The sequence below is a fragment of the Stegastes partitus genome, unplaced genomic scaffold (assembly GCF_000690725.1).
Source record: "Stegastes partitus isolate 25-593 unplaced genomic scaffold, Stegastes_partitus-1.0.2 Scaffold450, whole genome shotgun sequence".
Classification (NCBI taxonomy): domain Eukaryota; kingdom Metazoa; phylum Chordata; class Actinopteri; family Pomacentridae; genus Stegastes; species Stegastes partitus.
In genome coordinates, this window is record NW_007578181.1 from 231,785 (window position 1) to 244,940 (window position 13,156).

At 44.7% G+C, this 13,156-nt stretch overlaps 1 protein-coding gene across 1 annotated transcript in view; it reads left to right on the top strand.

The window, feature by feature from the left end:
- ltk (leukocyte receptor tyrosine kinase) overlaps positions 1-13,156 on the top strand; it is a 63,561-nt gene that overhangs the window by 38,232 nt on the left and 12,173 nt on the right. Inside the window, exons 13-19 of the mRNA XM_008286331.1 lie at positions 769-919; positions 1,077-1,205; positions 1,554-1,710; positions 5,722-5,907; positions 6,414-6,512; positions 10,499-10,660; positions 11,269-11,382. Of these exons, the coding sequence (XP_008284553.1) occupies positions 769-919; positions 1,077-1,205; positions 1,554-1,710; positions 5,722-5,907; positions 6,414-6,512; positions 10,499-10,660; positions 11,269-11,382 (998 nt within the window). The remainder of the gene's footprint in view (positions 1-768; positions 920-1,076; positions 1,206-1,553; positions 1,711-5,721; positions 5,908-6,413; positions 6,513-10,498; positions 10,661-11,268; positions 11,383-13,156) is intronic.

A 13,156-nucleotide genomic window follows, 5' to 3' on the forward strand; every position in this document is an offset into this window, starting at 1 on the left:
CCATTGCCACGAGTGGGACAGGACTTAATGTGAAACAGGAGACTGTTCCAGAGTCTGGGTGCGATAACCCAAAAAGCCCATTCGCGTTGGGTTTGAGGCGTGAACAGGGGACTGAGAGGAGGAACTGTGAGGATGATCTGTGGCCTATATGGGCCGAAAACTGAGGAAACTCATCAGTAATGTGTGACGTTATGTACAAACAACTCAGTTTAGTATTTTACAGGTCGGCATCTCAAACGAGCCACAACAGGAGAAAAAGATCATCCGTAATCGACTCATTTTAGAAGCTTAGACCCTGAAGAGACGCCATTCATCCATCTGTGACTCAGAGATCTGGGCTACGTGATAGTTTATAGGTGTGACAGTGTGTCCTGTGGCTAAACGGTTCTGACCCAGCTCAGCGTACCTGCTTGTTTTCCTGCCAGACCAAGACTTCTCGCATTTCAATCTTTGTCAGCGAACCTAATTATCACACCCACGGCACAGAACGAAGCAGCACAGAAGTGGAAGGATCAATAGTGGGATTTACAGGATGTTAAATTGCTCAGAATAAATGACACACACCTGGACCTTCTATTGATAGCAACGGTTTGTAAAAGGAAATCTTTAGAAGGCTGAATCGTCTGGCTGATGACGGACGTCTCCAGCTGTTTGCTCGAGTGCACTGCAGTCCAGCTAATATGATGTATACTGTGGAGCTCGAGCCAAAAAGGCAATTTCTTTCAATCGTAGAATTTAATCCTCTTGTGTTGCAATGATCTCCCTCAGGATCTCTGCTTACGGCGCCGCAGGAGGAAAAGGAGCCAAGAACCACAACAAGCGCAACCACGGGGTCTTTATATCGGCGATATTTCCTTTGGAGAAGGGAGACATACTTTACATCCTGGTGGGCCACCAGGGAGAGGACGCGTGTCCGGGGGTGAGTCGGGTGAGGGTGGGGACGGGACGGAGGGGAGACGTCCTCACACAAGAGACTGACCCAGATAGAATTTACTTGCCTCCTGAATTTATGTGTTTTGAAGTCTTTCTTTTGGTTTGTTTGGAGCTTTACTCTCCTTTTCCTTCTCGCGGCGTAGAGAAATCCCTACACCCAGAAGATCTGCCTGGGAGAGTCGTCTGTGATCGAAGGCAACGTCCGGGTGGAGGCCGGTGCGGAGTGGGCCGGAGGAGGAGGCGGAGGAGGGGGAGCCACTTACATCTATAAGGTGCCTGAAGAGACTCGGTGCTGTTTGAAAACTGCGTGTCCTTTCTGTGGGCCTGATAAGCTGATAGGCATCAGAAATGTCTGAAGGCATGTTGAAATGATTCAGCAGAGTCTCACACTCTAATCCACGGGTTTAAATATAGATCTGTCATATCCTCTCCTCCAGAGAGCATCAATAATCTCTTCTTCCCACTTATTATCGTCTCTCCTCTTTAATAACACTGGGGATTCCTGGGTCGTATTCAATTTGTCAAAAAAATTTAATCACTTTTCAGTGAAATGTTGAACGTCCAGTGTGATTGTGCACCGCTCAGTTAAAAAGTGAGTCACTCCGGTGTCACGTTGTCAGATGGAGGCCGGCGAGCTGGTGCCTTTGCTGATCGCAGCCGGCGGTGGAGGAAACGCCTACCTGGAGGACCCAGAGTCCAACCCGGACGAGATCCCACTGGAGCAGTTCGAAAACAGCACAGCAGCTCCCAGTATCAACGGTCAAACTGGGGCAGCAGGTGATCTAATCTATCACTACCACCGACACTGTGCTGCCTCTGTAAAGCCCCAAACAACCAAACACTACATCCCATTTATGCACACATGTAGATAGTTTAGGAAGAGATAGACTCTATTTATCAAGACAGTGAGGTCTAGAAGCACCAGAGCCATTGTTTGGGTGGACAAAAGGATTTACCAAATATTCTGGGGGCATTTTATTTATTCATTAACTCCACAGCAGAGCAGAGGCGTGGGCAACGTGCAGCACGCTCCAACTCGAGCGCTGTGATGTGGGTTTGCTTGGCGCCTTACACAATAAATAAACTTCAGTTCAGTTTAGTGAAGCTTCACTTCTTGCTTTGTAAGCAACCGCGACCTGAAATCCGCAAGAAAAGCATCACAGAGATCCTGACAGATTTGTTGATGTAGAGTTTTCAAAACCTCTTTCGGAACATTTTGTGACTCGATAAAGGATCCCAGATGCAAGGTTATTGGCTGTTGGTTTATAAGTGTTAATAAGACGCCAAGGCCAAGTCATGCTTTCCACATGTCCGGGTCTGCAAGGCGAGGCGTCCATCCAAGTCTGCGAGGGTGTGGACGGACACCTCTGCAGATATTTGTGACCGTGCACCGTCTGCATATGTGCTGGGAAAACAAACAGCGCTGAGAACTAATGTTTGGTAAGCAGAGATTTGCTGTGATCCACACATTTATAGACAAGTTTATCTGTCCAATTAAAGGAGATAAATAGAATAAAAAAGGAAAAGTTACAGTGCAGCAGCCTCAGATTTGGTTTGATAAAAAGGAAAAGACAAAAAAAACAACAACTGAGAACTGCAGCAGACCTTCAGTTTTCTGCGAGTTTGTTCCATATCTGTGGTGTGAAAAACTCCAAGCTGCCTCTGTGTGTTTTGATTTGACTTCACGGGCATAAAGTAGAAGATGATCTGGGAGCTTTGGATGGTTCATAACGAGAAGAAGGTTCATTCTGGCCCTGAACCGTTCAGTGCTTTGTGAACCGGCAGCAGTTCATGAAGTATAATTTCTTAATAAAAGAGTGCTGATGTGCTTTGTTGGGAAGTTCTACAATGTCCTGTACGACATCCAGCCTCGGCACGCCTCGAGAACAATCACACCGACCTGCTGCTGCTGTACAGTCTGTAAGGAGCTGCTGTACGGTGCAATCAGTGCAAAGTCACAGCCTTTCAGAAACGTTCACAGGAACGCCACTATGAGGGGAAATTCAACTGTCAGACTCTCTATTGTGGTACGAACAGAACCGTCTGCTGTCCACAAGCCTCCATCAGTCTGAGCATACATTGGCCCTTATATGATACCGAAAGAAAGAATAGAAACAACACCCAGCATGTGCAATTTAATTTACGTATTGAAGGTAAACGTTCTGATGTCTTTGGACCTCCATCTGTATGATCAAAGCCAAATGATGCTTAATGTCCTATAAGCCTCAGATGCCACACGGTTTCTCTCTTTGAAAGTGAGTGAAGTCGCAGTGCTTTGTGATGTCGAAAACACGCTTTTCATTTCTCTAAAAGGCAGCATGAGAACCTGGGTGTTGGTTGAAGGACATGAGAGGATTTGTTTGCTCTGCGTTCACACTGGCTGGGTTGGCATGCATGTGTGCCTCCACACAGCCGGCTGTGTTTGGCCTGTGGATAATGGGATGTATCTGGTTCATATTTTTAGTTTCCTGACGGGTCTTGACCCTTGAAGAACGACATATATGGCAGAGACGTCTCTCTTTGCTCCTGGAAACGCCTGCCGGAACGTTCTCAGTAAATCCCTCCGGGCCGGCGGCGTCTCAAAACAGATCATCTATCTGCTCATCTTATTGAAACCTCCGTGGGATGGTTTAGATAAAGATCTGAGCGTCAGGGCGTATATGGAGCTCTGAGTACAGGAGGTCTGTGTGTCTGTACATGTCTTTGTGGGAACTCTGCCTGCATATATAGTGCATGTTTGTGAAACGTCTGTGCCGATGTTGAGCGTGGTCATCCTGCCATCACATGAGCCCGTATCATGTGTGTCATGATCCACGGAGTGACATTTGGGAATTTTCTAAATTTGCTAAGGCTTAGGAACATGTGCTGTTCATTTAAAATCTGCTTTTGTTTGCCCTGTGTAGATCAGAGGCTTTGATATCTGATGTTTGAACCCCTTGTTTATTCATTGTGACAGTTGTTGGTCTTCGTTGTGTTAAATTCAAACTGCACATATATATAAATACACGGCGTGGCCTCAGTGTCCTTGACTCTAAGTGGTCCGATGCCTTTTTGTTTAACACTTCTTTGAAAGCTGAATGGCTGAAGCTTTGCTGTTGACCCGTCCACATCCGCCCACCGGCTGCCTACGAGCACACAAATAAACAAACGGTGGGCAAATCAAGAGCTACACTCAGACCTCCTGTTGGAAGTCCTCCCACCTTGTTAGTCATCGTCTCTACATGACTGGGCTCCGATGCCCTTAGAAAATCTTGCTGTTTGTGACTCTCACCGACAGGCTCTGACCACAGTCTGATTTCTTGGCTGAATGACAAACACACAACGGTTTCTCTCTGATTGCCATTGCTGCTGATTCAAAGTGGAGAGTTTGCAGTCACCTGTGAGGACTGGCTTGTCCCAACAGAACCAAACACACAGCAAACACCACAAGCAATGGCGATCACCAATGAGCGCCCAACGCCTGGCTGTTTGGCTCGGTGGTGCCCCGTCACTGCTGTATTGGCTGCAGTGGATCTGAAGCCCTTTGTGGACATATTGAGCACTGCTGGCTTAATCAGTACAGGTCACTTTTCCATTACTGGTCCTCAAGGCTTCATTCAGACATAACCAACACAGCTGCATTATGCACACTGTAATATAACTATAACACCATAATACTAGAAGTGACCAGTGCTGATGTTCCACTAAATGCTTGCAGCGCTCTCTTAAGAGATGCCCCGTGATCCTACCACTGTCTAATGCTACGGGTATTTAATAAACTCAGAGGAAATACTTCTAAACAGCTGGAAGCAACAACTCCTGTTAATGTCTTATGAAAGAAACAAAACCCCAGATTACATTCGCTATCGGTGAGTATGGTTCATCTAAGCTGTAGAGGTCTAGTTTAGTGGAAATGTCAGATTGGAGCCTAACAGATGTGTAATTGTAGAGCAAAGGGACTGAAGAAGGAGTGTTGGGATCCTAGAACACTAACTGTATCCTATTAAGTGTCCTTCATGATGTTTTTTTTGGACCAATGGTGGTGCCGAAGTTCAGACTTCTGGCATCAACTTGTAGGAAAAAAATCAAGAACAAAACAAAGAGATGCTAAAGAAAGTCGGCAATAAATGCTAAAGATGTACAGGAATCAGTAACAATAGATAAGCATATGGACACCTGCCCCAAATACACGCTAGCCAACAATACACACACGTACTTCCTTACTCGTTCACTGCTCATTTAGGAGCTTTACTGACTGAATGTGTGTTTGTCATGGTTCTGTTTACATAAAGGAACCCCTATATCTCTTCCTGGAATTCAGCAGAACATATTCATGGAACAGCGCATGAGATGTGTCGGCAGGATATTATTAGCCTGCCTGATCGTGGCCTGCTCAAGCAGTTCTTGGAGAGCAGGAGTGCCCATGATCGGTCCTGCTAAATGACCGGGGTGCTCATTCAGACACGAGGCCGACGCGTTCGGCCGCCGTCAGATGAACGGAACGAGGTTCATGTGTGAAAGGGGCTTCAGTGGAAACCGAAAGTAACACTCGTCACATCAAGATGAGTTTACGAAGCACGAGCTGAGCCTGTGAAAGTAGAGGGATTTTTGTTAATTATAAGAACATGGCTACCTTATCTAAACTCCATGATGTTTAGAACTGGACCGTACTTTAAAGGTTGTGGATCATTTAGGCCTCAGGATAAACAGATTTTGTATCGTTCTTACTCACCCAACACAGGAACCAGCCACGCTTTACATGTTCCTAAATGGTTCTTGTAACAGTGAATCGTTCTGTTTCCCTGAAAGGTGGCGGCGGCGGCTGGAAAGACGCTCCCAGTCCTCACCTGAGGGCTGGCAAGTCTCTGGTGGAAGGGGCAGAGGGAGGTTCCTCGTGTCCTCTGGCCCTGTCCAAGCTCAGCTGGTCAACCTTTGGAGGTTTTGGAGGTGGAGGTGGAGCCTGCACAGCTGGAGGCGGTGGAGGAGGGTACAGAGGTAACAGCATTCTGTCAGATCTCTGCATTTACTTCTCCCTTGTTCCGTCTTGTGACTTTAACCCAGAATTAATGTCGTTATTTTAATGCCGTCACTTTGCTTTAATCTGAAATATGACTTGTTTTTGTCTCGGTGTTTTCATGAATGGGATTCTTATACAGTTAAAGGAAACTACATCATTTTAAGGGGAAAAGCCTGAATAATTGAAATTTAATAGTATTATTATTGCATTTTCTCGTTTTCTTTGTCTTTAGCTCTATGCTTTTATGCTTCAGTCATGTAACAGCCTACAAGAACCAGAGCAGATCAAATGTAGAATCACTCCAAAGTCATCACACCGAGGTACAAACCGGAGGTGTTTCATCAAAAAGAGTATCGACAAACTGACCAGGATACAGTTCACGCACCGCCGAGCACAAAAAGCTGTCATCATGTTATCAGAAAGTCACATTATTTGCAACACTGAGTGACAGCAGAGTTCAGAACATCCTTTTTCTTTTTGACAGGAGGTGACGCCGCGCTGATGGATGAGATCACAGCCGACGGTCAGAACGGGATTTCATTCATCCATCCGATGGGGGAGATTTTCCTGCAGCCTCTGGCGGGTGAGACTCACACAGAGTCATTATATAGAAATGTATTCATAAAACCAAGCTGAAGCAGGGAGCAGAAAGGAATACAGGAGCCCAAATCCCGTCCCCGAATGAGGACCATGAGATGCTTTTGATAAGTTTTTTTTTTTTTAAAGCGAGAAAGTTGAAGGCTGTTTGTAAAGTAGAACAGAATAAAGTAGGTCAGAGCTGAGTGTACAATAATAGAGTCAAGTGGAATAAGGAACAAACTCCACCAGTAGAGTTTGGGAGATAAAAGCTTTGGGAAAATGGGCTGCATTTGGTGAAGATGTTTCTGCTCAAACTTGAATAAAATAAAAATACACTTGTAGGTAGGAACTGGACGTTATAAATTAGAGGTGAGTCGAATAGATTCAAGTAAAGCAGAATAGAAAATAAATAAAGAACTAACTCAAGCAGCGAGTAAAAAGCCCTGAAAACCAGAATGAAGAATTAAGTGTAGTATAAAAGAAAAGGAGAGTGAATTCCATCTCGTGGTGATGACAGCGATACGCAGATGAAAGCAGCAGAAAAAAAACAGGAAATGGACATCAGGTGGAGGATATTTTCTCACAGATCAAAATCAGCCCTTAAATAAAGACCATCAGATGAACTTAAAAGGTCTAAAAAAAAAAAAAAAAAGAAAAACTAAGTAGAACTTGATTAAAGCTCTATAACAGCTGAACAGACCAGACAGCAAATTAATAAAATGCACCAGATAAATAAAGCAGATGAGCAGTGACAACGAGGATGGGACGAGCATTCCTGAGGTTTCCCTGCAGAAACTCGATATTTATATCAAAAATGTGGAGAAAGAACAAGTTAATCGAGCAGCAGCTACTTTATGTAACATGAAGAAATGAAATGATGAATTGGTGACTGGTGTGTTATATTTACATCAAAACTACAGGATTAATGATTACATCCAAACTCAGACACCAGCCTTCAGTTTGTTGTTTGCAAGAAATATTTAATTCTGCATTTTATGTGTTTGAAATTTTCCTGAATCATTCACAGCATCTGATGAAACATTAGTCAGCTGCATGCATGAGATCTTTATAGTGGTTCTTAATGGTTTTTCTAAGTCATGATTAAAATTTTTAAACATATCCCTGGGCTTAGATGTCCCAAACCTCTACATTTTAATCCAGCAAATTATCAAGTGCTCGATCCATTTAAGAGGAAAGCTACCACCAACAGGCGTGTCTGGTGGAGAGATTCGACTACTGAGGCCACTTAGTTGAGTCAAGGAGCGGAGCAGGCGTCTGGACTAAGGCAGTTAGAAGCTAGGCGAGTTTCCTCGACTACAGAAGCCGAGAGCGATCGTTTTCTGCTACTGTTCTTTCTTCGCCGTTTTCTCGAGATAACGAGTTAATTTTCTCGTGTGTGGGACCTCCAACACACCTGGGATTCCATCCTCCGTCACCAGCGGGGGGCCGGAGGACAGACGAGCCCAGGGACGAGCGTTTCATTGTAAGTTGTCGTGCCCAGTCAGCTGTTCTCATGACACGTCATGTCGGAGTTCCCGGTCAGCTGTCTATATAAGATACGTCACACCAGGAAGTCCGACAACTTCTGATGAAGGCTGAAGTGACAGCCGGAACTGTCAGCGGGATAATTATCTTCTTATCTTGGGGAAACGATCGCCGTTTTCCCGAGATAACGAGATAATTATCCCGTTTTCTCAGGAAAACGGCGTTTTGACTGCTCTCGGCTTCCGTACTCGACACCAGCTTAAGCAGTTTTACAGAATCCTAGTAGGTCAAGGGCTTATAGGCAGGTAGAACCTAACCCTGGAAACAAAGACCTGGACCAGTAGCCCTGTTATGGGGGTTATACCGGCCCGGATCAACAGGCAGCAATATGAAAACTCCAAACCATCTTTAGAGTTCTGTTGCACCGTTGCTTTAAACTGCAGAGAGCATCAAACACAGCTGACCCAACATGAAGAGACGCTGTTGGTCTCCTGAGTCACCGAGCTTCTGTTTTCCAAACGTCTGATCCTGTCTGAGGATGAAGCATCGTGCTTGTGTGTGTGTGGGTGGTCAGGTGTTACTCATGTTGTGGAGACTTCAGTCTGTTTACGCAGTCCTGTTGCGGGGATTTGTGATTCTCATGGGGACAGAAGGCCGTTCTGTAAATCACTACATTTTAAAGCTGTTGAGGTGAGGTCGAGGTCAGGTGAGATGAAGATCTGCTTCAGGTTTGGAGTTTATTAGTGTGGGTCAGTACAGTGTGTGTGTGTGTGTGTGTGAGTGTGTGTGTGTGCACATGTGTGTTTGTAAGTGCCTGCAGCTGTTTGTGTCGATATATCTGTCGGAACATTGAGGCTTACACGCATGAATATAGGCAGCGTGTTTTGTTTAGTTTTTTTGGTGGAACTAGCAGCCATCTGATTCTCATTATTCAGCGGGAGGTGGTCGGCTAATTCACGGCCTGATGCTGCCTGTTGCCGTCGGCACCAGCAGACAGACCTCCATTCTCATGTGAAGGATGTTGTTGTTGTTTCCTTGTGTGGTGCCTGTCATCGCCTTCAAACGCAGCGACCGAGTCCGCAGCATCAATCACGCTGAAAGCAACGAGCTGAAGTTTCATGTTCGTCTCAAATGATGTCTAATTATCTGCTTTACTTAAATGAAGTTTAAAGGTCCCCCTCTGGTGAAAATCTTTTCTACCTTGTTAGCGTGTCCATGTGGTGGTTTTGTGTTTGTTGTTTTTTTTCTTGCAAAGGATTTTTTGTCTTTAAACTGCAGTGATTAAAACGTCTGGAGTTTAATAATAAACCAGTCTTTGCAGGGTTTCTGTATCAGGAGCAGCAGTACAGTGTCGAAGCCGTTTTAAGGCAGGAAAGAATTATTTTAATGGCAAAAAACAATACACAGAGATGAGTTTTTAGGCTTTTAATTAATACCCAGAGATGGACTTTAATATGTGACATACATGGCACAAGCCTGCCTCCTCCTGCTTGGAATGAATCATGTATGAATACCCAGTAATGGTATTTAAATGTATTACCTGAGCAAGCGTGGCTGTCTGTGTTGCATGTATGGATGTACTAGCTGAACATTCTGTTACATGCACAAGATGAATTTTACACAAATACAAGCTGATACCCGGATTACACGTATGTTTAGAGATTAAAGGACACACGTGGAGTCATGTAAATGTGAGCACAAGACCCACAATGGAAGATATAGATCTTCAAAAAGGGAAGCTGTTCACTGAAGTGTTACTAAACCATTAACCATCTGCAACCTAATCTGTTTTTTTCTTTACTCCTCTTACATTTTTACTCGCTGGGTGTTCTTTTTTTTTTTTTTACTGCATTTAAAGTCGTATGTTCCTCTATGGAAACAGCACAACAATAACTACAAGTAGAGAGAACTCAGGAATGTCTTCTGTGCAGTGTGACGCAGTCATAATGCCATAAATATTATTTTATGTACAACATTCTTTCTGCAGTAAGTAATGCTTCCACATGCTGTAGATATTTTACTACTTACATTTTTCTGTGTTTCCATGTTTGTCTTCTCTCTGTTCTGTGTAATCTGCAGCTCGGTTTGCAGCTGAATCACTGATGGCTTCCTGGTTGTGCAAAGTAGTGCAAAATATTTTGGGTTTTTAATCACATGTGGTCTGAAAGTTGAAAATCTGACCAGATGTTTTGCTTTCATAGATCCTGCCTCTGATAAACGCTGTAGTTTCGCTGATTTCTAAAGACAACACGCCTTTCAAACGTGAGGTGTTTTCAGCCGTCAGTTTGGTGCTGGAGTCAGACTTTATAGCAGGAACGTGCATGTAGGACTCAAGACAGTGTAAATGTTCACCACAGCTGATTTTTGTCTTTTGTCATTTTGTTGGCATGAAGAAAAATGCAGAATATCTCCAGAATCAAAGTATCCTGCACTGAGGAGCTCCCTACTGAAGGAATAATTTCCCTTCTGGAGTTTCTTTATTTGTGTGTGTGTTGTTTCTTCCAGCCATGGAGAGTCATGGGGAGTGTGACATCAAGGTGCAGCTGAACTGCAGCCACTGTCAGACGCAGAGCTGCAAACGGGACGAAGACACTCACTTCATCCTGTGTCTCTGTGACGACGACGAGGTCCTGGCCAGCGACAACGTTACGTGTGTGGGTACAGTAGGTACGGCATCACGCCCAGCAAACACTGCTTTTTCTTCAGGAGAGCAGCCATGTTTGGCCCCGGTCGAGGGGAACTTTTTACACAACATGAACTTGTGCTCCCCCAGTCTGCCCACTCCAAGAAAGGCCAGCAACCAGTATGTCATGTTCAAAAAGAGCAGTTTTTTTATTTCCTTCAGAGGGAGACATGAGCCAACATCATAAACATATATATTCTAACTTAACCGTAGTTTCCATAAACAGAAGAAAAGGTAAATAAATGACAATATTTTACCGCCTATGAAAATCAAATAAGAGAAAAAGATGAGGCTTGCTGACGATTCTTGGTGGTGGCAATGCTGGAGAGGTGAGGAGACAGAGTGCGGGCTGTTCAAATAGATCAGGGACCCCCGACCAATCGCGTTGCAGGAATCAGGTGAGGCAGCAGGCAAGGCAGCCAATCAGAGGACACCACCTGCTCCTAATTCACTCATTCACAAGCCAGCCAAACACAAGCAAAATACTTCAAATGACTCACAGGGTCATAGCAGCCACGATGTGTTAGGAGTTCATCTTCACTAACTTTTCTCCACATCTATCACATAAAACATGTCTCCGCTCTCTTCCCAGCAGCTCCTCAAGGCGTCGCTCCTCAGGGCCAGATGTCCACGTCGCTCATCCTGGCTGTCGTCGTCTCCACGGTGGCCAGCGGCCTCGCGCTGGTCTGCGCCGGCGTCATCCTCAGTAAGAGACTCCTCCAGTTCTGTGCGCAGTCTGTGCCGGCCACCTTCCACCGGCTGTGAGCACAGCTGGACGTGCACGTGCTTCCAGATGTTACTAACAGCAGAAACAGGAACGGTTTTACAATGTGCTGGTTTAAATGCCCTTCGCTGACTGTGCACCACATGACAAACGGAGCAGTGGGGGAGATGTGGTTTTGAATTTTAGGACGCTAACAGTTAGGACAACACTTTCAGTACGAACACTTGTGACAGGTGAGTCCCTCTTTTCTCTGTCTGGATGGAAATACAGCAAAGGTCAGTCCAAAGAGTGTGAAAGGAGACTGCAGGTGGGATGTGATGTAGTGGAGACGACTCTTCAGTACGTTATTGTTGATGAGCTGTATTTAGTGGCAGCAGTGGAGCAGAATCATGAATGTGCTGTAAGTATCTGATGGTGTGATTTCAATCTGAACAGAACACTTCATTGACTGTAAAAAGCACAGAAAACAACGACATTTAAAGTTTCTCTCCGTTACGTGTGATGAGTGAAACCATATAGCAGTAAATGTCAGCCTTTATGATTCAGCGGCTGAAAGAAAAAAAGGAACAATCATGATTATGCAGTTGTGAAGATTACAGCGATGTTAGAAAATGAAGAGCTGTGGTAACAGATTGGCCTTTCAGTCAGCGCACAGCGACAATCACAAGTTTAAACCAAACCCACGGGCATTGACTAGTAAGAGAATGTTAGGGAGGAAAACGTCATCTGTGATGCAGCTGAATGCTTTCTACACAAAGCGCTGGGATGTGGAGTGTTTAGGAGAGAGCAGGTGTCTGTTTCTGAGTTAGGAAATGGATCCATTTCATCCATCGGCCTGTCAGATGTGCTACGAAATGCTTTACTGATGATTCTAGTGCAGGTTAGTGGCTTCAAATAGGACAAATTAGGGAATTAACAATGAATAATGATATTAATTTTATTTATAATTAACCATTTTGCATTGCTTTGTGGCAACAGCACAAAACGGGAAAGAAAACTGAGGGACATCTGATGACCACAGTGTGTATGAATTATAACGTTGCCTAATGACACTCATGTTGAACTCGTATTTGAATTGGTCTGAAGTGCTGCTAAAACATCCTGTTAAACGCCCACGTGTGCATTACATCTGGTTTGACACTATATAAATACAGCAGGTGTGCAGCATTAGCAATGACATGTAGTCATTATGCGGTCATATAGGACAGTGAGGGATTTTCAGCTAGCAACACTTTGTGCACCGTTGTCACCTCGTTGACTCGTGCTGCAGATCATTGAAGGGAATCCTGACATTTGCGGGTCGACCCACTAATCCCCCAGCAAGTGCTTTTTAAGGTTTTGGAATACAGCATGTTCTCTCTGTCTGTTGTCCTTTCCGTAACCTCGCTGACGGTGCAGCGCATCGAGTAAAGCCGTGGATGAGTCTTTCCCACAGTTAAGTTTTGGTGCATCTCAACTTTGCATCGGGGCCACTGGAAGAATCTGCACCACACTGTCTTCCTGTGAAACATCAATTACACTTCCAGCTCTCTGGGCTCGAGCACAGTCTGATAAGAAAACAAGGCATGACAGAAGCTGTTTTTGACTGAAGTAATAGCTGCATTTAATAAACTGGCAGCGATGCCGGACAGACTTCTTGTTGGTTTCACAGCCAAGCCGAAAGCAAAATATCTCAATAACTATTTATTCATGGAACTCAGAGGATGAGTTCTAATCATTTCGGTGATCCCCTCTTGGTGGGTGTCTATAAACAGCA